General features: G+C 36.6%; 6 protein-coding genes across 6 annotated transcripts; 4 read left to right on the top strand and 2 right to left on the bottom strand.

Annotated features, from left to right (window-relative positions):
- Window positions 1-1,665: 1,665 nt before the first annotated feature.
- On the bottom strand, window positions 1,666-3,186 carry LOC103858110 (late embryogenesis abundant protein At1g64065). The gene has a single exon (XM_009135402.3). It carries the CDS (start codon window positions 2,498-2,500, stop codon window positions 1,877-1,879), a length of 624 nt encoding a protein of 207 aa, XP_009133650.1. The 5' UTR covers window positions 2,501-3,186; the 3' UTR covers window positions 1,666-1,876.
- A 302-nt stretch (window positions 3,187-3,488) lies between these two features.
- LOC103858107 (arogenate dehydrogenase 1, chloroplastic) lies at window positions 3,489-5,427 on the bottom strand. The gene has a single exon (XM_009135399.3). The coding sequence runs from the start codon at window positions 5,366-5,368 to the stop codon at window positions 3,563-3,565; it is 1,806 nt and encodes a 601-aa protein (XP_009133647.1). The 5' UTR covers window positions 5,369-5,427; the 3' UTR covers window positions 3,489-3,562.
- Window positions 5,428-5,575: 148 nt separating this feature from the next.
- On the top strand, window positions 5,576-7,795 carry LOC103858108 (outer envelope pore protein 37, chloroplastic). The gene is made up of 6 exons (XM_009135400.3): window positions 5,576-6,072; window positions 6,438-6,524; window positions 6,655-6,834; window positions 6,944-7,038; window positions 7,126-7,246; window positions 7,450-7,795. The coding sequence occupies exons 1-6, from the start codon at window positions 5,689-5,691 to the stop codon at window positions 7,579-7,581; spliced, it is 999 nt and encodes a 332-aa protein (XP_009133648.1). The 5' UTR covers window positions 5,576-5,688; the 3' UTR covers window positions 7,582-7,795.
- On the top strand, window positions 7,777-9,930 carry LOC103858109. Its single transcript, XM_009135401.3, has 6 exons — window positions 7,777-8,083; window positions 8,720-8,905; window positions 8,973-9,089; window positions 9,168-9,317; window positions 9,419-9,477; window positions 9,560-9,930. The coding sequence occupies exons 1-6, from the start codon at window positions 7,886-7,888 to the stop codon at window positions 9,693-9,695; spliced, it is 846 nt and encodes a 281-aa protein (XP_009133649.2). The 5' UTR covers window positions 7,777-7,885; the 3' UTR covers window positions 9,696-9,930.
- Window positions 9,931-10,189: 259 nt separating this feature from the next.
- Window positions 10,190-19,312, top strand: LOC103858106 (type I inositol polyphosphate 5-phosphatase 12). Its single transcript, XM_009135398.3, has 11 exons — window positions 10,190-11,207; window positions 11,305-11,557; window positions 11,638-12,439; window positions 12,510-12,637; window positions 12,862-12,946; window positions 13,032-13,197; window positions 13,277-13,317; window positions 13,388-13,655; window positions 13,733-13,856; window positions 14,172-14,532; window positions 14,618-19,312. The coding sequence occupies exons 1-11, from the start codon at window positions 10,349-10,351 to the stop codon at window positions 15,446-15,448; spliced, it is 3,918 nt and encodes a 1,305-aa protein (XP_009133646.2). The 5' UTR covers window positions 10,190-10,348; the 3' UTR covers window positions 15,449-19,312.
- On the top strand, window positions 18,531-25,021 carry LOC103858105 (polygalacturonase). Its single transcript, XM_009135396.3, has 5 exons — window positions 18,531-20,045; window positions 20,747-21,036; window positions 21,379-21,607; window positions 21,679-21,914; window positions 21,948-25,021. The coding sequence occupies exons 1-4, from the start codon at window positions 19,623-19,625 to the stop codon at window positions 21,892-21,894; spliced, it is 1,158 nt and encodes a 385-aa protein (XP_009133644.1). The 5' UTR covers window positions 18,531-19,622; the 3' UTR covers window positions 21,895-21,914; window positions 21,948-25,021.
- Window positions 25,022-25,257: the final 236 nt, after the last annotated feature.

Below are 25,257 nucleotides of genomic sequence, written 5' to 3'. Positions count from 1 at the left end.
TTTATATGTAAGGAAAAGTGTGTTTGTTCAAGGGTGTTTTGGTACCTGAGTTATGCTACAAAGTCTAGAGTATATGACCTTTTTTGTAGATTATTCGTGTAAACATTTTGGATGTTACGTACCATCTATCACAAGTTTGTATATATATTGAGTTTAACATTGTTTGATTGATATAACACATTAACATTTTGTCAACTAAATGAATAAGAACAAATTTAAAACGTAAATCATGAACGTTTACGGCCTATGCATACTATGATTAAGACCTAAGAAAAGTCCAACCCGTAACTTCTTTTTTAAAATGATCCAGTTGTTGGACACGTTATCCTTGATCTGATATTTGACTCGGTGTTTGTGTCCAGAAAATATTATCAATTAAGGTTGTTGTGAGACTTTTCTGTTTGTTTTGTTTGCTCTACTTTTTTTTGTCGACTTGTTTTGTTTAGGTTTATATATTTTGTTGAAGAAGACGGATTGAAGATGACCTCGCTCGTGTAAAACGATATTTCTGTGAGTAAGGTTGCTTTTATAACAAGGAAACACATTCAAATAGTTTAATTAGATAGATATGATATTGTTACACGAGACGAATCTTGAGAGTGTTGATTTAACTTCTTGGAACAAGAAAGTTGTTTAAAGACATCATGACGCTGACTGCATCAACTGGCATTTTACTTAAGGATCCAAGTTTTAATTTCCGACCGGGTCGGTTTCATGTAAAGTAGTAAATTCAGAAACTGTATTGATCATGACATCTCACAACATCAAGAAGTCCACGAGCACGAGCTAAATCCTATCCGACAAGAAATGAAGTTAAGTTTCGCCAAGAAATCTACAATATGCTTTGAGAGCTTCCAGGTTTTGTTGGTGCATGGACCAAATGGGCAAATGGTGGTTCTAGAAGAGCTATGATAGCTTTACCAAAAACATGGCCGGTTCTGGTCACAACCATATGAAACATTCGATTTGCTCACCAAAATTTTATGAATTATTATACATAGATCATATAGTCTCCAAATTGCTAAAAAAGTTATTACTAAGATTAATACAGTTTTATTGTATTCCATATGTGGGTTCTCACTTCCTCTGCCTTTTAGGGCAGGTTTTTGAAACTACGAGGGTTGCTTGCAATTCACGAAACTGGTGTTTTGTGGTTCTCTTTTGGTATATAAGGAACTTTGATTGTAATGTTCATGTTGACCTCTTATTATAAATGTTATTCTCCTTTATGGATCATTCAAGTCTTTATATAATAAAGGTACAAAAGATCAACTAAACTCATCTAATAATGAATGGTGTGAATTTGAAAGTTACGTATAGCGAAATAGAGTATTGATACTTTACTTGATCATTGTTGTTAGAATTTGTTTCAAGTCACAACATCAAAGATGCTCTTTCACTGAAACCACACACAAAGATTAAAAATAAAATAAAACTAAAAACGATTGCGTCTTGGGAGAATGATAGATGCATAGACATAAATTAGCAAAAGATATCAAGAAGTTTAGATAAGAGTGACGACAAAGCTGATGATGCTTCTTATGTTAACAAACATAAACAATATTAAAATTAATCAAAGGCAACTTATTTGATGAAAATCGAAAAAAAACTCACCTTTCAACATTTATCTTTTTCATGTAACTTTAAAAATTTTAAGAACAAAGATTTTGCTCGTAATAGCATTCCAAACTTCACTTTAATAATTTTAAATACAAATTTTAACCGTGATAATATGTAGAAATGCAAAAATGTGAATTTTATAGTGACAAAATGTACATAATAATTGTAAATCAATCCATTGATATATTTTAATACAACCAAAGTATTTCAATATCAACTGAGCAACATAAACCCTAAACCTAAACTAAGAGAGATTTCATTTACACCACAAACGTTGAATCACTTCATCTTTCAGATTAAGATACATCAAACACTTCAAATTCACACTTCTCTTGTTCAAAGCCACCAAGTGTACTTCACCTCTCAGTTTAGCTTCAATCTTGAGGATAATCAACCCTCTCTTTATATCATTCCTCAACCAAACAGATGATGCCTTATTCTCTCTGTAACTCACTTCTGTCCTAACCGCTGTCCTGATGGCACTGTATGAACCCACTCGTTGTCCATTAATCTTCATTTCACCAACAAGTCGACCATTGTACATGATATCTCCTTTACTAGTTGGAAACTCAAAGAAGCCGAAATTTGGATTCTTTATTCTGATCTTCATAGTTAGTGTCGCGTTGAAATAAGGCCATGATGATGATGTATCGTTGTACCTGAGGTTTCTTAAAGCCACGGACGTCACGCTTGTTTTAAGTGGCTTGGCTAGGACATAGAAACCGATGCTGATGAAGAGGCAGAGCAGAATGCAAAGCCCTACAAGGGTAAAGATGATGACTTTACCGGTGATATCACTCTGTTTCGGTGGGTGAACTGCACAAGCTTCATCAAAAACTTTGCTCTTTCCTCCATATGTTGTCTTGGCATAGCCTGACATTATAACTGATAAAACTCTAGTAATGTTAAGAGGTAAACTAGATGATAAAAAGAATGAGAAGTGTGTATATATATATACTACTATCACACATCAATCAACAAAACCAATTCCAAAAAGAAATGTTTTTAATGAGTTGGAAATGTAAAGAGTGAATAGGTTCTTGATCAGCATGACATTGAAAGATGATGTGTGGTTTCCGAAATACGTAAGAGATGCTTAAAAGAACCTTTTTGAGCTTTGTTTCACCTTAAAGACATAGCTTCTTTTTTATCTCCACGACCTGATGCAAAGGTAAGGCATCATGAAAAGTTTTAAGTATCAAAACTTTTATTGAAAGACATTGTAACAACAATGTCCTCTTCTAGAAGAAACCAAAAGACAAAGACTATATCAATGCAGATAAATGTGAAAATAAAACGATAGAGAAATCTATATTGTCTTAAATCTCTGTGCACCAGTAAAAACTCATCATTAATTGGGTCCGACGTAAAAAAAAATTTACATTTTCTAGATAAATATGTATTTTTATATAAAAAATGAAATCGAGTTTTGAGACTGTTATAAATATGAGTCTAAAAATTGTAAAACTATTCATTTACATTATAATATACAAATCCTACACAGTTATTTTCCTCAATTCATTTTGCTCTTTGCTCTCTTCAAGTTTGATTTGCGTTTGTTTGTAACAAATAGTATCAGAACCAGGTTATGAAAACCCTGTAAGATGACCAGAGGAAGTTCTCTAAAAATCGATGTCGCTAGGTTTGTTGAAAACAATTCTTTAAATATTTCTAACAAACAAACAATTTCATATCTTTGATTTCTTCAAGTTTGAATCTACGTTTTGTTTGCGTTCAGTGTATTAGTATAATTTTTATATATTTTAAACCTCTTCTTTACCACTTACGAAAAGTAACCACACAGGTGAAGTAGCCAAACTCTTTTTTTCTTCAAACCCAAACTTTTGTTTGCATTTAATATCTCTATAGAAACTTGAAACTGGTTGGAACATTAACTTGAGCAATTTTATAGTTTAACGAAGATCGTTTAGGAAAATTAGCTTCATCTGAATGTGGACAAACCAGTTGTCTCCAACATGATTTGAGTCTCCTTATCATTTCCAAACAGCTGCTTATGCAGAAGACCGTGCAGTCGTCCAAAGAGCTGTTTCTTCAACGATTCGAAAGCAAAACCGAACCTCTCAAGCTGCTCCATTGCATTAGGATTGTATAAAAACAGTCCATAGTAAAGATCAAAGCTGTCACCAGCAGTATTCTCCACCAGTTTCAACAACGTCTCATAACCCTTGGTATCCACAGGAGTAGATTCCAAGCCCAGCTTCTCCAGAACCCTTCCCACCGTGTGCGTGATAAACTGCGATCCAGCCGCGTGCCAATCATGTTCAGCACACGACATCTCGACCATGGAACATCCCTCACGTGCAAAAATATCGAGAAAACTATCGCACCTAGATCTTCTTCTATCATCCATCCCGATCCTAACCTTATCAAACACAAAGGAAAGACCGTTCCATCCGTTTTTACCACTCTCCGGACCAAACATGGGATGCGTGCACAAAATATCGAAATCTTGCGGGAGAGTTTGAAGGAAGGCATTCCTGGGGAACTCTTTTACGGAAAGCACGTCCACAAAGAGCGTGCTCCTCTTCAGTCTCTGAAACGGGAGCGACTTGAGAACTTTCTCAGTCGAAAGTATCGACGTGCATAGAAGAATAACTTCGGGATGCTCTTCAAACAGATCATCAAGATCTGAATAATACGAGACACCAAGCTCCGCAGCTGCATCAGTGTAGTCTGTTCTCGAGTACGCTAACACCGTGTGGCCCTGCTTGACCATTGTCTTCGCTAGAAACTGTCCGAAGTTACCAAACCCGATAATACCAATCTTAAGAAGCCTCGAACTGTCATCAGCATTATATTCATACTTGAAATCAGAAACGTCTTTTGACATGGTCACATCCAAAGCAATGTGAGATTGATGTGTCTCACCTTCGAACAACTGCTTCCTCACAACACCGTGAAGACGACCAAAAAGCTCTTTACGCAAGGACTCAAAAGCCAAATCCATCCTCTCCAACATCTCAAGGGAGTTGCTATTATAAACAAACAAGCCGTAATACAAATCGAAACTATCGCCACGTGTATTCTCAGCCAAGCCAAGCAACGCCTCGTAGCCTTTCGTGTTGATCGGCGTCGACTGCAGCTTCAGCGTCTCCAAAACCCTACCCACCGTATGCGTTATGAACTGCGACCCCGCCGCGTAACGATCGTGATCGGCGCAGCTCATCTCCACCATCTCGCATCCTCGTCTCTCGAACACGGCGAGAAACTTCTCGCACCTCGATCGATCTCCCCTGATCCTGACCTTATCGTAGACGAAGCGCAGACCTCGCCACGATCCGCGATTCGAACTCGCGCTCTGTGGGCCGAACATCGGGTGGGTGCAGAGGATGTCGAAGTCGTCGGGAACGTATTGGAGGAGGAGAGTCTTGGCGAAGTCTTTCACGGAGAGGACGTCGACGAAGAGCGTGTTGCGGCGGAGTCGCTGAAACGGAAGCGTTTTGAGGACGGTTTCGGTGGAGAGGATGGAGGTGCAGAGTAGGACGACGTCGGGGTGGCGTTCGCAGAGGTCGTGGAGGTCTGTGGTGAAGAAGGAGACGCCGAGGCGGGTGGCTGCGGCGGAGTGATCGGATCGGGAGTGGGCGAGGAGAGTGTGGCCTTCGGAGGCTAGGGTTTCGGCGAGGAACTGGCCGTAGTTGCCGAATCCGATTATGGCGATTCGGAGAGGAGCTGGATCGGAGAGGGAGAGGGGAGAAATGGCGGTGGGGAGAGAGGAGGAAGAGGACATGGAGATGGAGGAGGAGGAGAGAGAAGGAAAGGAGAGGCGAGAGAAGGTTTTGTGAGGCGGAGTGTTGTTGGGAAGAGAGAGAGGAGATGCTGCGAATGAGAGATTATCATTGGAGAGACCGAGAAGAAGAAGAAGATCGGAGGATTCTCATTTTGACTGCACGTTGGAAAAGAAAAAGACACAGCTCTTTATTTTATTATTATTGTCTTAAAGATTTAAAAAAAAAAAAAAAGAGAGAGAAACAACCACCGTCCGTTTCATACGCTTCCATCTACACACTTGACTTCTCCGCAGATAGATTCCTCCAAATCTCCACTTCAATGGCGGATTCATCTCCTCAAAGCGCCACTCCTTCTCCTGCCCTTCAATCACCAACCTCTGAACCAGCACCACCACCACCACCTCCTTGCTCGGTCTTTTCTTCTCTCAAGGGCCTGAACAGGCCGAAACTCCGGGTCACATCTGAATTCGACAGTGATAGTCTCCTCTTCTTTAACAAAGTGTCTTGTAAGATCTTTGATAACCTCGCCAAGCTTAAGCTATCGTTTCACAACAACGCTCAGCGAGAGGTTTCTCAGCCTCAGGTGTCTTTCACTTCCAAGTACGTTTCTGTTCTCTATGATGTCGAGGAGAAGAATGCTTTTGTTAAGAGTACCGTTGATGTTTCCCCGCGTCTTCAGCTCCGAGCTCTTCATAATGTTAAGGTACGTCTCTACTGATGAGAAGAAAAAAAAAACACTTCTTTATGAGGCTAAATTGACGACATGAGAGTAGATGTGGTGGCAAGTTGTCTTTTTTTGGAACAGAACAGCAGTTTGTGTGTTTGATTGTGGATTTGTTTTTCACTGGAAGGTGCTGACTTTGGTTTCCTTTCCTATTGTGCATATGGCCTTGATAGATTGTGATTGTTTCTGATTAGGACGAACTCTCTATCAGCTGTTTAATCAAATAACTGTTAGTAGCTATTGAAACTTGCAGATTACGTTTGAAGGCTTAGATTCTTATGTTGGTTGCTACTATGTATTTGTGGATATAGCTTTGTCATTAATACTAGTGTATGTTGTTGCAGGCGCAACAAGGAGAGGTTGCTATGGAGGCAAATCTAGCTGAACCTGGCTATTCTCTCGAGCTTTCATCACCTGTTCCTATTGGCTACGTGAGTACCATCTCTTCTGTTTGGTTTTGTCCATGTTTTTTTGCATTTGCGAGAGTTTGGTTGCTAGTCCTTTGCCGCTTGTTACGTTTAAGTGCTTATTTTAATACTTGGCGGTTTTCTTTTCATTCAGCCAAGAGCGACTCTTAAGTTCCCCCTTGGCGAAGTTTCAGTACAAGAGAAAGAAGTGGAGGAGGAGGAGAAGAGCAAGAGGATAGTATCTGTTAACGGAGTCCTCAAACGTCAAGCTATGAATGGTGTTTGTTCCGCTCTATACACAGATGAAGAGTTGAGGCTAAGATATGCTTATAAGGTTTGGACTTGTACAAAATTTTCATCTCCGCTTTTTGTTGTATGATACAATAACTTGTAGAAGGTACGTATGTAATAGAATATCCTTCCTCACCATTCTTTTCATACAGGATGAAGCATTGTCTTTCATCCCAACCATCTCCCTTCCTTCCAATGCTGTTTCATTTGCATTCAAGCGCCAGTTTAGCCCCTCAGATAAGTTGAGGTTAGTTGTCTGAGTGCGTCTCCTCCTAATCTTTTTGTAGAACCATCTCATCTGCTATATTTAATATGATGATGACTTGGTATGCAGCTACTGGTACAACTTTGATTCAAACATGTGGAGTGCAGTGTACAAACGCACATATGGTAAAGACTACAAGTTCAAAGCTGGCTATGATTCTGATGTACGCCTTGGCTGGGCATCTCTATGGGTAAAGCACCAAACTTTAGTATGATCATAATGTATAGCATATAAAACATTCACCACACAATCAATTCTACATAGCACCTGACTAGTCTGTGTTGCAGCAATAGAATACTTAAAAGATTGTATTCTGAAGTCTTGTGTGTCTGGTTTGAGTGGATGTTATGAGATGATTGATAGCACAACTAAGAATTGGGTTTATTGCAACAGGTTGGGGATGAAGATGGAAAAGTGAAAACGACGCCAATGAAGATGAAAGTGCAGTTCATGCTCCAAGTTCCACAAGATGACATCAAAACCTCAGTCTTGATGTTCCGAGTCAAGAAAAGATGGGACCTTTGATTGAATAATCTTTGAATCACATAATCTCAATTTACTTCTCTCTGTAAAACCCATAAGTTGACTTCTCTCTCCTCTTTATATATTGATGATCTTTTGCAAAGTTGCACGAAGACACGTTGACACGTGTAAGGGTATAATAGGTGTGAAACTATATAGCATTGGACTTAACAGCTACAATGAGAATATTCTCCGATTAAAAGTTTGTTTGTTTTTATGTGTTTGCACACTTCGTCGTCGTCTGTGTCTATCTTCTTCGTCTTCTTCAACGAAACTCACTGAATGATAGATATAGACCGATAGATAGATGAGTTCGTTTCTACCTCTGAGGCTCCTTCTGCCTCTAACCCCACCCCTGCTTTCTCCTTCTCCGGATTCTCAAGCTCCGTCGCTGCTCAGATCGAAAAATCCTAACTTTAATCGCCGATACTCTTGTTCTTGCCGGTGGCAGCTTTTCCCTGGGAGAAGACAGCGATTCAGATCCTACTCTCCATCTATTCCCATGGTAATGTCTGTTTGTTTGCTTAATTCTCTTTGAGTTTATGCGCTAAGTTCCTCGGACAATGGTAGCATTGGACAGATTGTGTTAGAATAATATATGTTTTATAGATAGTTATGTACTTCTAGTTTTAGTCTTCTGCATTAATTATTCTCATTGCTTTCCTGTTCAATGGTAGATAGTTATTAGGTGTCAGCTCCAGTTTTGATGGCTAACTATTGCTGACTTCTTGTTCATACAATTACCTTGTATTTCAAAGTGAATATCAAAAACTTCAGTGATTGTGTCTTTGTCTCTGTGCCTTTAGTGTTCATTAGAGAGACTTCATTCTATTTTTACCATGCCTTCTCATGATGAAGAGTTTTGCTGATGAAGCTACGCGTGTTGCTTCCGAGAGTTGGTACTTTGATTCACTTAAATTGCGTTCAGATTTGCTTGGACTTGAAAGCATTTTACTCTGCTTCTTGGAACAACATCGGTTTGTGGAATTGTCATGGCCTTCCGTTACGTTTGATAGGTTTATATAGAAAGAGTTTAAATATTTGACCTTGAGAGTTTGTGCTTGTCTCTCTTCCAAATAGTCTAAAGCACTTGTTTTTTTCTTTCAGCTTTTCGCTACTGATTTTTATATGATGTGTACAGTGCTTTCCTAAAGGCCATGACAACCCAGATATTTGGAGAAATGAAGATGATCATGCTACATGTGGGCTTGAGTCAGATGAAGATTCCGGCCTCCGGATTCCAACTCAGGCTCAGGCTATCGTTGAAGGATCTGACTCTGTTGCAGTCTCTGAGCTAAAACCTGCCGCTGATGTAGATTACATACAAGTAAGACTATATGTAAGATTGGCTGGGTATGAGTCTTATGCTGTAACCGTGCATGTTAAATTAACAGGAGCTATTGGCGATACAGCAACAAGGACCTAGATCAATTGGCTTCTTTGGGACAAGGAACATGGGTTTCATGCATCAAGAACTGATTGAGATACTTAGCTACGCCATGGTTATTACAGTAAGACATTCCAGCTTCATCCTGTGTGTTTTGCTCCAAGTCTTTTCTTTAAAGTATACCTAAAGCTGGTTCTTGCAGAAAAATCACATATATACTTCAGGTGCATCTGGAACTAATGCAGCTGTTATCAGAGGTGCATTGCGAGCAGAGAGGCCAGAGCTTCTTACAGTCATTTTACCTCAAAGTTTGAAAAAACAACCTCCTGAGAGCCAAGAACTCTTGTCTAAAGTAAGCAAAAAACTACTTCCAAAAGTCAGATTCTTGTTGTGGATTCTTTGCATCTCCAATATACAATCCGAAACTCTTCTCTTTTGCTATGTCATTCGCAGGTACAAAATGTTGTAGAAAAGCCACATAATGATCATTTGCCATTACTAGAAGCCAGCAGGTTCGTGACTTGAGTTCATCATCACATTAAAGAACATATACACATAATGAAACTGCGTTGTACTCTCGTTTGTTTTGTGCAGGCTGTGTAATATGGACATCATATCACAAGTACAACAAATAATCTGCTTTGCGTTTCATGACAGTAAGCTTCTCATGGAGACATGTCAAGAAGCTAAAAATCTTCGCAAGATCGTCACTCTCTTCTACCTCGATTGATTCCACTATCTTCTTCTGGTAACCCAGAGAAGATACAAGTCTCGATGTAAATGGTGAATCTCCATCAAACACATCAAAACATATTCTTGTTTTTATCATCTTTTTTTTGTCTAGATAATATTGTTTTATTCATCTAGTCCGAGTAATTGTAAAAAGTCTACCGTACAATACGTAAAATGTTGTTATAGTTGGATCAATTTGTGTTACAAAAAAAAAAAAAAGTTGGATCAATTTATTAGAGAATGTTATTCAGTCATTTATTTTAATAGTGTTTAACTTTAGAGTTTAGACATAATCAATTGTTATTCAAATAATAATTTTAAATTCTATTTTAAATCTATTGTTATTAGATATAATATTTATAAATCTTATTTATGATTATGATTATCGGTCAACATTAATGTTTAATTAGTATGTTTAACAGCCTTTTGAGTGTTATGCACGGTCCATTTTTAAAATATATAATTATTAAAATCGAAAAGGAGAAAATGGCGCGTATTGTCAATGAAAGATAGAGGAAGAGAAACAAACTCTCTCGACCATGTTTCTCCCGAACACTACGCTTCATCTCTCTCTTTTGTCTCTCTTCTTACATTTTCTTCATCTCCTTCGTCTCTTTACTTTCATTCCTCTCTTTCATCAATCTTTCCTCCATGGAAATTAACAACAACAACAACAACCACCACCACCACTCTGATACCGACGATGACATCCTCGCCTCCATGAGCTCTGTTCCTCCTCCTCGTAAAATCCATTCCTACAGCCACCAGCTCCGTGCCTCCGGTCAAAAAGTCCGTCACCACCGCCATCGCCAACAGCATAGCCTCGATGATATTCCCAAACTCACCGAGATCATCTCCGGTTGCAGTATCTCCGGTGATTCTTCCGATGATGAGTTCTACCCTTACGCCTCCACCATCAACTCCTCGTCATTTCCTTTCACCGGAGACATCAACGATTCCGATGATTACTTGATAACACATCAGCCTGAGATCGGAGAAGATTTTCAACCCCTTCCAGAGTTTGTTGGCTCCGGAGGCGGCGTGGGGATGTTCAAAGTCCCCACGCGGTCTCCGTTGCACTCCGCGCGGCCTCCTTGCTTAGAGCTAAGGCCGCATCCACTTAAGGAGACTCAGGTTGGGAGATTCTTGAGGAACATAGCTTGTACAGAAACACAACTGTGGGCTGGACAAGAGAGCGGTGTTAGGTTCTGGAACTTTGATGACGCGTTCGAGCCAGGGTGTGGTCTAAGCGGCCGTGTAAGGAGAGGAGATGAGGATGCTGCACCGTTTCATGAGTCGGCGAGTACTTCTCCCACCACTTGTTTGATGGTTGACAATGGGAATAGGCTTGTTTGGAGTGGTCACAAGGATGGTAAGATTATGTCTTGGAAGATGGATCATGGACCTGATAATAAAAGTGATGATGGTGAGGATGATACTCCTTTCAGTGAAGGCCTCTCTTGGCAAGCTCATAAGGGTCCTGTCAATTCCATAATCATGAGTTCTTATGGTAATTAATCTCTCTCGAAACCAAATAACAATTTTATTTTAGTTTATAAATGCTAAATTTAATCTTAAATTCATAAGTTTGTGACTGGAAAATGTAGGTGATTTATGGTCATGTTCAGAAGGTGGTATAATCAAGATATGGACATGGGAAACTATGGAGAAATCACTTTCTATTAGATTAGAGGAGAAACATATGGCTGCTTTGTTAGTGGAGAAGTCAGGGATTGATCTCAAGGCTCAAGTTACTGTTAATGGTAACTGCAGCATATCTTCCTCTGAAGTCAAATCTTTGTTAGCTGATAATGTAAGATCTAAAGTATGGGCTGCTCAGCTTCACACCTTCTCCTTGTGGTGAGTATATGATACATAAAAGTTGATGCTTCTATCTTCTTAGCAGTGATTTTCTAAAGGAGGTGTCAATATCTTTGCAGGGATGGTCGCACAAAGGAGCTACTGAAAGTTTTCAACACAGAAGGCCAAACTGAAAACCGCGTCGAAATGCCATCAGGGCAGGATCAGCCACCAGAAGATGAGACAAAGGTTAAGATTGCTTCCAATTCTAAAAAGGACAAGCCACATGGATTCTTGCAGCGCTCAAGGAATGCTATCATGGGAGCTGCGGATGCTGTTAGAAGAGTTGCAACAAGAGGAGGAGCAAACGAAGATGCTAAAAGAACAGAAGCAATTGTATTAGCCGGAGATGGCATGGTTTGGACCGGATGCACAAACGGTTTGCTTGTACAATGGGACGGAAATGGAAACAGGTTGCAAGATTTCCATCACCACCAGTGTGCTGTGTTGTGTTTCTGCACTTTTGGGGAAAGAATATACATTGGTTATGTTAGTGGTCACATTCAGATAATTGATCTTGAAGGCAATCTAATCGCCGGATGGGTTGCACATAATAACGCAGTGATAAAGATGGCAGCAGCTAATGGTTATATTTTCAGCTTAGCCACTCATGGTGGTATACGTGGATGGCATGTGATTTCTCCTGGGCCTCTTGATGGGATAATAAGATCAGAACTGTCTGAAAAAGAACGGACTTATGCACAGACAGATAGTGTTAGGATTTTGATCGGTTCATGGAATGTTGGACAAGGCAAAGCTTCACATGATGCACTTATGTCTTGGTTAGGCTCTGTAGCGTCAGATGTTGGTATTCTTGTTGTAGGCTTACAAGAAGTAGAGATGGGTGCTGGGTTCTTGGCAATGTCAGCAGCTAAAGAATCGGTGAGACAGTAATTGAAAGAGACAATAGCTTAGTTATGTTATTTTTAACCTCTTTTTGTTTCTATATTAGGTAGGAGGAAATGAAGGAAGTTCTATAGGGCAGTACTGGATAGACACAATAGGGAAGACTTTAGATGAGAAAGCAGTCTTTGAACGCATGGGATCAAGGCAGCTAGCTGGTTTGCTCATATCACTTTGGTGAGTTTGAAAACAATCCATTATAGCGATAGTATGGCCATTCATTGTGCGTACAATAGTCAATGCCTCGGACCAAGTTATTATGATTTCTTTTTTTCCGTCTTTGTATAAAGCTTCTTTATTTTCTCTATTTTTCTTAATAAATGTTTTGCTACAGAAGGAATTTTTGTAGTGAACGTGTAATCATGATGGTGGTGTCCTGAAATGTTTTGATTTCACTTCAGGGTGAGGAAGAATCTGAGAACACATGTAGGTGACATTGATGTAGCAGCAGTTCCATGTGGTTTTGGACGTGCAATTGGTAACAAGGTATGTATTTCTTATGTCTCATTACCTTTTCTTCTAGCGTTGTGTACAAGGCATGCTACTTGATTTACTTTGTATGTCAAACCAGGGAGGTGTAGGCTTGAGAATTAGGGTCTTTGATAGGATCATGTGCTTCATCAACTGCCACTTGGCTGCACATTTAGAAGCTGTAAACCGCAGAAATGCTGATTTTGATCACATCTACAAAACAATGTCATTTTCACGGTCATCAAATGCTAATAATGCACCAGCTGGTATATCTCTATACCCACTTTTCACCTCTCTTCTCTTTGCTCTGCATGTGTATACCTCATGTCTTTTAACCTCTTGCAGCTGGTGTGACTACATGTTCTCATACCACAAAAAGCGCAAATGTAAGCCCTCTTCTTGTTCTTCATCATGTCTAGTTTCTTGCTTGCCTTACACTCATCGAACTTTCTGCAGAATGTAATCGTCAACACAGAAGAGACAAAACAAGACCTAGCTGAGGCAGATATGGTTGTATTTTTTGGTGATTTCAACTACAGGCTCTTTGATATATCATATGATGAAGCTAGAGACTTTGTCTCACAAAGAAGCTTTGATTGGCTTAGAGAAAAAGATCAGCTTAGGGCAGAGATGAAAGCTGGAAAAGTCTTCCAAGGAATGCGTGAAGCGATAATCACATTCCCTCCAACTTATAAATTTGAAAGACACCGACCTGGATTAGGAGGTACACATAAAGTTTTCCAAGTGTGTGTATAGCATATTGAGTGTTATAAAGTTTATCATTAACCCTCTCTTCCTCAGGTTATGATTCAGGTGAGAAAAAGCGTATTCCTGCATGGTGTGATAGAGTAATATACAGAGACACACGCACCAGTCCAGAATCTGAATGCAGTCTAGACTGTCCTGTCGTTGCTTCAATCATGATGTAAGCTTTTATTTTCATGTTACAAATATTCAAACTCTTGTCTTCTCAAGATTTTTCTAATATGTTAAGTAACTATGAAGAAAGCAAAAACACTTAGAGAAAGAAATAGATGAGGCAAATACCCACTTTAGAATTGTAAACTGATTATGTGAATGATTAATTTACAACTGGTTAGACCCATACAACCGCAAGATCCGATATTAATTTTTCTTTTATGAAAACATCTTATCTACTAAATGCACTTTTGTTGATGCATTGAGATTTAAGTCACTTCTAGAATCAACATAACACTTTTGTTATGGCGCATATGGACAGGTATGATGCTTGTATGGACGTGACAGAGAGCGATCACAAACCTGTCCGTTGCAAGTTCCATGTGAAGATAGAGCATGTTGATAGATCAGTAAGGAGACAAGAGTTTGGGAGGATCATCAGGACCAATGAGAAAGTCATAGCGTTGCTTAACGACCTACGTTATGTTCCGGAGACAGTTCTCAGCAGCAACAACATTGTTCTCCAGAACCAAGACACCTTTGTACTTCGCATCACCAACAAATGTGTCAAGGAGAAGGCCGTGTTCAGGATCTTATGTGAAAGTCATAGTACGTTAGGAGAAGATGAAGATAAGTTAGAGTTACATCCTTTTGTCTCGTTCGGTTTCCCACGGTGGCTTGAGGTACTAACGATCAAAGTCTTGATCAAGATTCTCTCTCAAGACTTGTCTTGTTAAGTGTTTTTTGGTCTTGTTTTTTTCTTTTCAGGTGATGCCAGCTGCAGGAACTATAAAACCGGATAGTTCCGTGGAGGTCACGGTTCACCATGAGGAGTTCCATACATTGGAGGAGTTTGTAGATGGTATTCCTGAGAATTGGTGGTGTGAGGACACATGGGATAAAGAAGCAATACTTGTGGTGAATGTGCAAGGAAGCTGTTCCACTGAGACTGTGTGCCATAAGGTTCATGTTCGTCACTGCTTCTCGGCTAAGAATCTTAGGGTTGACTCCATCCCATCTAACTCCAAATCCACGGGTTTGAAGAAGAATGAAGGAGACTCTGGCTCCAAGTCTCAAAAGAAGAATAAAGGAGATTCTAGCTCCAAGTCTCAGAAGAAGAGCGATGGAGACTCCAGCTCAAAGTCTCAGAAGAAGAACAAAGGAGAATCCAACTCCAAGTCTCAGAAGAAGAGCGATGGAGATTCCAACTCCAAGACTCAGAAGAAGAGCGATGGAGATTCCAACTCCAAGACTCAGAAGAAGAGTGATGGAGATTCCAACTCCAAGTGTCAGAAGAAGAGTGATGGAGATTCAAACTCCAAGTCTCAGAAGAAAGATGATGGAGACTTGAGCTCCAAGTCTCAAAAGGAAAGTGATGGAGATTCAAGCTCCAAACCTCAGAAGAAGAGTGAAGGAGATTCGAGCTCTTGCAAGTTTCAGAGTGGGAAGAAGAACGAAGGAGATACAAGTTCCTACACGTCACAAAGTGAAAACAAGAGTGAAGGAGACACGACCTCGTACAAGTGCCAGAGTTGGAAGAAGAACAGTAGTAACTCGTCAGCGGGAGAGGAGAGCCGGAGTGGCCACAACAAACGTTGACTTGGGTTTCAAGAGACCAGTAAATATACATTAAGTACGAACCTACTTAAAACTGTAGAATATACCAACGCTCACTTGTTTGTATTTTACATTCAGATACCAACTTTGATTTGTACTCTTTTCATTTTTAACATTCATAATGTTTTAAGTTTTTATTAATTATATATAAAGTACGTAAGCTTAGGATGACCATTTCAATGTTTCTGGTTCAGTCTTTTTGTTTAGTTTTGAGTTTTATATGTTCGAATTTCCGGGGATTAGGGATATGAATCCTTGATTTGAATGCTGGATATAACTCTAAATGAGTTTCAATCTCATCTTCAATACATTTTTAATTTGATTGGTTTTGTTTTACCTGTTTAGGACAACCTTGATGAGTCGGACAATATTTCTGATCAACAAAGATCGGATACTAAACGTTTATTTCATGACCAGGTTTTGAAACAAAACGTTTCTGACAAAACCTGTGCTTTGTCTAGCCCATGTCTTGATCCGAACCCGGAAAAAAAAAAACAGAGCTCACCAACGTTATGTTATGTTCTCCAACTTCATTAGTGTCTTTCCCTAGACTCCCAATACTACCACACAGTATTATAATATTATCAGTTAGTATCTTCAAAATATTGAAATCTTGCTCTCCAAGTTATTGTTAGTTGTCATACCTGATTCCATGGCCTGGACCGCAGTTGAGTTTAATTACACTTACGGTGGTCTCCGTTTGAAACGTGTTATCGGTTATGGTCACACCAGCAGAAGCTTGGACGTGGAGGCAATCTGTGTTGGACTTTGGTCTTGACTATCACACTGTGTGACTAGAGTTTTCAAATTTATTTTGTTTTTATCGTCATCGAGTTTTCAAACTTAACTCGGTGCTAATGATTGGTCTACCTTCAAATATAATCAAGATGGTGGTGGGAATCAGATATATGACCATAACATATAATCAAGAGTGGATTAACAACGTAAATAACTTAGGCTACAAGCTTATCCTATTCTACGTACGCAAGTTTTCATCTAGGTATAAGGAAAGATCGAGACACACTCAACTTCGATCCTTGAACATGCAGCTAGTATTATTACGGCGCATCATGATCCTTTCATTGACCTTGATAAATTAATTAAGAAATTACTGGAAAAGTATAATTGACCAGTTAATAACTTAATTGATCATTTCATCTTATATTTCTTGTTAATATTACGCCAATTGAAGTGCATGAACTTGAAAAAATATGATTAAATCAAATGTTTGACTTAAGAAATCATTTTTAAGTATAAGGATAACATTTAATATAGGGGAGATTCGAGGAACCTTTCGGTGTGATCATTGGCGCAACCCAATTTCTTCTTTTTTCTCTAAAGAAATTGGCCCAATATTTCCTCCGTAGTATTTCCACTTGTCATGTTCCATAACGTAACCATGTTTTTTTTTAATAACGTAACCATGTTGTTCCACGCCACCATCGTTAACCTTTACATCACATATATTTCAGAAGAGATTAATTTTAATTCTTACACAACTACTCGGAGATTGATTATGAAACATTGTTGGTATCATCTAACATACGAGGATGATTTATGGTGAGTGGGAACACAATATCACATATTTCAGAAATAATTTGATTATAATTACCTTAGCATAACCTCTTTTCTTTTCTTTTGCTATTTATATTTACACGAGATTTTCCTATTTTTATTAAATGAATTTTCACTAGTACCTAATCTATGTTTTCCTCCCAAAAAAAAAACAATCTCTGTTTTTTTTTTGGCAACAATGTTTGGTCACTAAAAGCCAATCGTTTGCTAAAATAATTGGCCACATGAATTTTCAGCATTGATATTGTGTCCCCACTCTCCACAAATCATCATGCGTATTACATAGGTAGCAAGCATTGCCAATGTGAGTCGTGACCATTGAATATTAGGTTCCTCGTTCTTTTTCAAGCATTGATCTGTTCTTATTTAAGTTACCGATTTGAATCAACAAAATTGCCAATGACGAAGGATCTTTAAATCACTTGGTTGCTACCTTAAGATATACGAAATAAGGTACACTCAACTCAAGCCTAAAAGACAGAACCGTATATATAAGATAAATTTGATGGGTTATTTCTGCAATTATTCATTGAATCCTTTTGTTTAATAGTAAAGGAAACAAAACTGAAAAATGATCTCAGTCCCTGGTTTCTCTTTGCTTTTGGGGTCAAAATCCCTGGTTTCTCATTTCAAAGAGTTACCTACTGTTCCACTATTCTACATATTAACAAAACATAAATTTAACTAACTGTTTGGACCAAGTCAGCAGTTCTCAGACCTATGATTTTTTATTTGGTTTTATTACCATGTTTGCTATAAAAGGAAAGAGTATCACAATCCCTTAATCGGTAGCGGAGCCAAAAACTTTTTATATTAAAATCAAATATTTTTGGTGGAGTTAAATTTTTTATTTTTAGTGGGATCTACTCCCTCCGTTTTTTAATATAGGTCGTTTTAGACAAAAACTTTTGTTCCAAATTATATGTCGTTTTCGGTTTTCTATGTAAAATTTATTAATAATTAATGTTGTATGACCAATGGTAATATATCTTCTATTTTTATATTGGTTAAATTGTGGTTAAGTAAATAATTAATGATGTTTTTGTTTAGAAAATATAAGAAATTAATGGTTTTCTTAATCTACGTACATAACTGTAAAACGACTTATATTAAAAAACAGAGGGAGTATAACTTTTTCTTGAGGAAAAACAAATATTTAAAAAAAAATATCAGCTGACCCCACTACTAGTACCCTGCCTTCACCCCCTGCCAATGATTATGTTTTTATTAATGTTTCAATATTGGTGTGACCTTCGTCCCGCTCCGCCCTGCAGTTAAAAATAACAAAAATTTCTATATATACTATATATCTATACATTTTAATAACTGTTAGAATTGCACCGCAGTTGAACTGTTTGTCCCGCACCGCTCAAACTGCAGTCACAATTCAGAACCATTATGTAATTACTCTGGTTTTTCTCCTTTTCACGTAAATAAATAAGAAAACTATGTCTACTGATGGTGAAAGCAATACAATTCTATCATTATATGGAATTCAACTCTATCTTCTTTCCATAGATTCTGATCGGATACAAAAAAATACTTGCAAGACGTTTAGTACGGAACGGAAACTTTTTAGGTACCTGAGCACGATTAGATAAAACATTAATCATAAGCAACATCACGAGAAAAAAAATCATTTCATCAAGTCTAAAACGAGTTTGTTATCCATACTCGTGATTTTCGCTAATACGCTATTTTAATAAAGTAGATGTAATAAAAGAAATAAAAGCAAATTAGTTTTGCAGCTTTGCGTGTTCTTCTCATGAATTAACGAACTCTTCGTGGAAATATTTCCACGTAACGTTGTTTCGTGTATTTCTCCAATAAAAATATATTAACCACTGGAATTTCACTTTTCTATCTTTTATTCTACTTCTCCTGATTTCTCTTTCACACAAGATATTATTTATATACTTTTTGGTAGAATTATTTATATAAACTTATTTTCAAAGATTTAGTTTTTGCTTGCGTTGTAAAGAACAAAAAGGTATGCGTTTTTAATTTGGAAAACAAAAGATTATGTTAGTTCTTTAACTTTCAAACAAATTTACTAAAAATATGTAAAATATAAGATTAGATTATGTTAACTTTTGAATTCAGGACTAAACTCGAATGAATGTTTGAAATCTTAAACATCCGGAGCTAAAACTGCATAGAGAAAATGTAGTTTATCATGTATTTATTTCGTTTTTTAGCTGAGCATTGCTTTCTAATTCTATTTTTCATATATATTGTATATGAACCTAATATTCCATTTTAACATAACAACAGATCTTGGATATATAGTTATATGTACCTTTTGAATGAATAATAACAATCACGCCAAAAAAAAAAAATTGACACCTAATTTCTTATTCATTTAAAATGTTGCTCCAATAATCATTTTTATATTCCAAAAATTAGTAAGTAAAAAAATCTAACAAAACAAACAAAAAAATCTCTTCTTATACATCACAAACACTATAAATGCATTCCATAACCGCTACAACTCCCCACACCAGCACCACTACCGCACTACTCCATTCTTCTCTCTTTAAGTATCTCTAAAGTCTAAACAAGTGTACGTTAACGACATACAATGGCTTCCCTTCTTGTTCTCTTCGTCTTCTTCTTCATCTCCTCTTGTTCTGCTCAATCCTACAATGTCTTGTCTTTTGGAGCTAAACCGGACGGAAAAACAGACGCAACTAAAGCGTTTATGGCGGTTTGGGAAACCGCTTGTGCCTCGTCTCGTCCAGTAACCATTGTAGTTCCTAAAGGCCGGTTCTTGTTAAGGAGCCTTAACTTCGACGGTTCCAAGTGCAAGCCTAAGCCTGTTACATTCCGTATCGACGGTTCGTTGGTGGCTCCGGCTGATTATCGAGTAATCGGAAATGAAGACTACTGGATTTTTTTCCAGCATCTCGACGGCGTCACCGTCTACGGCGGAGTTTTTGACGCTCAAGGAACTTCTCTATGGGATTGTAAAAAATCCGGCAAGAATTGCCCCAGCGGAGCCACGGTACGTAACGTCCTAGAAATTATTTATACTCTATCAGTTTCAATACTTAGAAAATTTCGTAGTTTCATAATAAAATATAAGATGTTTTTATATATCTAGTTAATTTAAATTTATCAAAAATATATATCAATTGTAGTTTTACTGTTTTATTTATAATTAAATAAATAAATTTAAAATTATATTCATAATAATATTTTTTTTAGAGAAAGAAAACTTTTCAATACGCATGCATTGAAATAAAACATAAACGTAAACCGAAAGAATAGTATATACAGTATGTGAAATTGAGGGCAGGTCCTGGGCACGATGAAACATGCACCTGAATTCTCCAATTTTTTTTAAAAAAAAATTACATAAGGTCCCAATTTTGTAAAAATAAAATTTTAAGTCTCTAAACTGTTGAATTTTTTATTAAGTCGTCTAAAGCTTCCAAAATCTCAGGCCTCAAGTGAATGCTACTGACATTTCCATAGTAAGAATTATATAACTCTTAATACACTTTTCTGAAGGAAAAAAAAACACTTTTCTGAATTATGAAGTTTTAACGATTGCTTAAAACAATCACACCATCAGTGTACCAAGTGACCAACCATGCATGCATGATGCATTGATGCAATCAATATCATATATAATAAAATTGATAAATAAGACGGTTCTTTTTATAACACAAATAAGGCGGTTCTTATCATGTGAAACAACAGACTATAGGGTTTCAAAGCTCAAGCAACGTCGTGGTTTCCGGGCTGACGTCACTCAACAGCCAGATGTTCCACGTCGTCATCAACGGTTGCAACAACGTAAAGCTTCAAGGAGTTAAAGTATTAGCCGCAGGAGACAGCCCCAACACAGACGGTATCCACGTTCAGTCTTCCTCAACCGTCTCTATCTTCAATACAAAAATTTCCACCGGCGACGATTGTGTCTCCATCGGTCCAGGAACTAACGGTCTATGGATCGAAAATGTCGCATGTGGTCCGGGTCACGGCATCAGGTACATATACTTTGCATAATTTTTATTATGACAATATACCAAAATAAATTTCATATCCTGACAAGTATAAACTAGAAGTAATATTTTTAAATTAAATTACAAACAAAATAATACTATAAAATTTTGTGTTCCTTCATATGCAGTTAGTTAATTAAGAAAATAACAAAATATTTTGGATGGGATAATGCATTACATTTATAGTATACTTCTATTATGGCAGTAAAAAAAAAAAATTTCGTACACTGACACGTATACATTTAACATAATATTTTTACTTTAATTTGAGCAAGCTATTTCATATATTAGTTCCTTTTGGTAAAAGTTTAACAAAATGTTTTGCAGCATTGGGAGCTTGGGGAAAGATAGCGTGGAGGAAGGTGTACAGAACGTGACAGTTAAAACGGTGACGTTTACGGGAACAGATAACGGAGTCAGGATCAAATCATGGGCCAGGCCCAGTAGTGGATTCGCTAGGGACATCCGTTTTCAACATTGTGTTATGAACAACGTAGGGAACCCAATCCTTATCGACCAAAACTATTGTCCTCGTAACGAAAATTGCCCTCGCCAGGTACTTAGCTTAATTTAATTAATATAAATAGATTTGATATTAGAGTTGTTTTCATTAATTATTTTTTTCAGGTTTCGGGTATCAAAATCAGCGATGTGTTGTTCGTAGATATACATGGAACATCGGCGACTGAAGTTGGAGTGAAACTTGATTGTAGTCCAAAGAAACCGTGTACCGGAATTAGACTTGAGGATGTGAAATTAACGTACCGGAATAAACCGGCTGCATCGGCTTGTGTTCACGCAGGAGGAATCGAAGCCGGATTTCTTCAGCCAAACTGCCTTTGACAACAACAATATATATATATATATATATATATATATATATATATATATATAATAAGATTACTTAAAGTTTATTAGCAGTGATATTGTAAATTATAGTTTCCTTGTTTATGTTCCAATACATATGGCTCGGGATCACACGGATGGAAGTTAAAATGCATGAGCCTGTGGCGTTTGAAGGCACACTTGAGCCTAGAGCCTGGCCTTGCTTAGTTGCTTTGTAGATTATAGTCCATTGCAACCATTGATCGTTTTGATATGTGTTGTGGAAGTTGTGTTGTTATTGATTAAATTTAATATTAATCTCCTTTTTCTGTTTTGGAGACTTTCTTTATGAATTATAGGTTTAATTTTTATATTATTTATAGATTTTACAGTTGCATTTTTGTTAATAATACAAAATATTAAAAGACAAGCCTCCTCAATTTCGCGCCATTTCCCTTGTGTTTGTATTACCATGGTGGCTAGTTTGTTTCGGTTGGCAAATGAGGCTTGCATTGTTCTAGTGGCTCCGTATTTTACTCTTCTATGTAAAGAAAATGTGTACTTGTTTTTTCCTTGAGAAAGGGCCTTCTAAAATGTGTAATTATTTTAAGTCACTGTAATTTAACTTTTAAACTTCAAAGTGGAATATTCATAGATATTAAATTCGATCACTTTTTATTGATGCATATCATTTTACTATATGAACCTAGGTGAGTTTTGGGTGGGGCAAATGCCACATACAAAAAAAAAAGATTCATTAGCTTTTTTGAAAACTGAGAAAATGCCCCATGCACACTAGGTTGAAAACTTTGTTATCTAAATGGTGTGCCACATGTTGTCACATTTTCTGGATCCGCCCCCGGTTAAATAGATTTTTTAATTCATTGAACATAGTCCACAAAATTGATTTTTCACAAAATTGATTTTTCACAAAATTGATGTTTCTGACTGGCCAAAAGCAAATAATATCTTTTTGAACATACACAAACAAAGATACTACATGGATAAAAAAAATCAAGAAACTGAATCTTACGTAATGAAGTGTAAATTTAACGCATATGATATACGAATCTCGTGGCACCACAAGAAAATGATACATCCTTTGTTTAATGCATGTTTCCTGTATTTTACAATTATTACATTTATTTAATACTTCATGTATTGTTTTGAATGTGCATCCCCACATGGTTGGGTTAACGGAATGATTCTAGGTTTTCTTATTCATATTGCTAAAAATATCAATCCATCGTATCTCGATTGGTAAATCCACATTCGACTAAAATCAACCATTATTTTCCAAATTTCCCTTAGTGTTTTGGCTAAATTCTAGAAATCAATTTTTCAAACAAAAAAAAACGGTCTAGAATTCAACCATTTATCCACTGACCTTGAAATTTATAAAGTGATTTTAATTATATTTAATCAATGCTTACTTAAAAACAAAAATATTATATAAGCTTCCTATTATTAGGACTAGGTAAGGAACCCCGTGCGATATCGCACGGGAACTCATTTTATAAAAACAAATAAACCATACTTTATTATTCCAAAGTAAACCACTATGAATAATAGTTCCAAGATTATCATAGTTGTAATAATTCATCTCTAAATATTACCATCAGTATTAGTTGCAATGGTTCATACAAATATAATATTATAAAATAACTAAATTATCCAAAATTAAATTATCAAAATATTTTTAGCCAATTTAAATATTTTTAAATGCATATAAAATAGATATGAAAATAAACTAAAAGATAACTCATTAACACTTTAACTTAGCAAAAAAAACTCATTAACACTTTATGCCAAGTCTATAATGTTGGGGTGACTTCGCCGGAAGGAATTGTTGTTAGAATATAGATTGTTTCTTCTTGAAAAAGACAATACAAAAGTTTTACCTTTTTTTTTTTTAACTGAACAAAAGTTTTACTTGTGAAATAGAAGAAAACAAATTACGTTTGTAACGACATGCTCTGTTTCATGACTGAGAAACAGTATGAAAGAAAATTAAATTTATTAATCTATTGTTGTTCACATACACACACGGTAATTTCTACATATCATGTTTTGATCTATATATAGAGATCAAAGGTTGTGAAGAAGAGAGATGACTCTTAACCTAAGAGACACAACTATCCAATCTAAAGTCACGACTCGTACACACACCTTTTAATACAACATTATTACTTAGTAATATACGACAAAAAAACTCAATTGCAAACTAACAAGGAGAAAAAAACGTTTGCCGGCCGATGACCACATCGATGAAGGGGGAGATGCTTTGTAACTCTATTTTTATTCCTTTCTCTACTTCTCAAAAGCCATAAAAAAACCAGTGATAAAACTCACTGTATTGATTCCAATTATCAACAAGTCAATTATGGGGCTGTTACTTAGAAAGAAGGGAGATTCGACAGAAGGGAGAAGAAGAAAGACGTTATAACGTGGCATCTCATAATTTATTTATTTCATTTTTTAATTAAAAAATTATTTGCTAATTCTGCTATTTAACCTTTTTTTTAAATATGTAAATTTGTGCAACCAATCTACACTAAGTTAACCGTTCCTATATTAAGTAAAGTTAAATAATCTACCAAAAAACATACCTTCACGATTTTAAAATACGGAAGGAAGACTAAAAGAATAGAAAATAAGATGAAAAATGAATATAAATGCAAACCCAGAAGAACAACAGTATGACAAGAGAAAAAAAAACTATATACATATATATATATATATATTTTTTAAAAAATCTGCTTTAAAAAGTTCAATATATAGAAACCTGAAAAGGTACATCGTTTACTGCTCTAGAAGAAAGTATGTATTGTTTGAGATGAAAACTCTTTAGAGAGGAATTGCGAGAAGACATAACTCATAAGAAATTTAAGAAAAAAAAATTAAAACCCTCGGAAAAAAAAACAGACAATTATGACCATCGAATTGTAGCTCCTCGCTTTTTTAAAAACTATGAAAATGTACGTTTGTTACTTTAAATGGAATGTGCTGTTCGAAAAAGAAACTATTCAGAGAAGAGTTGCCAAATATTATTTTCTTGATGACATAAATATTCATAGCAAAAATATCTTTTATCCCTTATATCATAAAAACAGAAAAATCTGACCGTTAAATTGAAAAAAAAAATTCCTATAAAAGAAGAAGATGTCATCGAGTATAAAATTTTGGTTTGCTATTATATATAGAAATTCTAATAATTATAAAAAGAAACAAATTGAGATATTTTAACTATTTTTTTATGAAAAGACACGACTTTTATAATCAAAAGATACAACTCTTAAGATTCAGTTTTTTTATGAAATAACACAACCTTTGGAATTAATTGGGAATACACAATTTTTATAGTGAAAAGATACAACTCTT

This window comes from Brassica rapa, chromosome A03 (assembly GCF_000309985.2).
Source record: "Brassica rapa cultivar Chiifu-401-42 chromosome A03, CAAS_Brap_v3.01, whole genome shotgun sequence".
NCBI lineage: Eukaryota > Viridiplantae > Streptophyta > Magnoliopsida > Brassicales > Brassicaceae > Brassica > Brassica rapa.
This window is presented reverse-complemented; position numbering and strand designations above follow the sequence as displayed.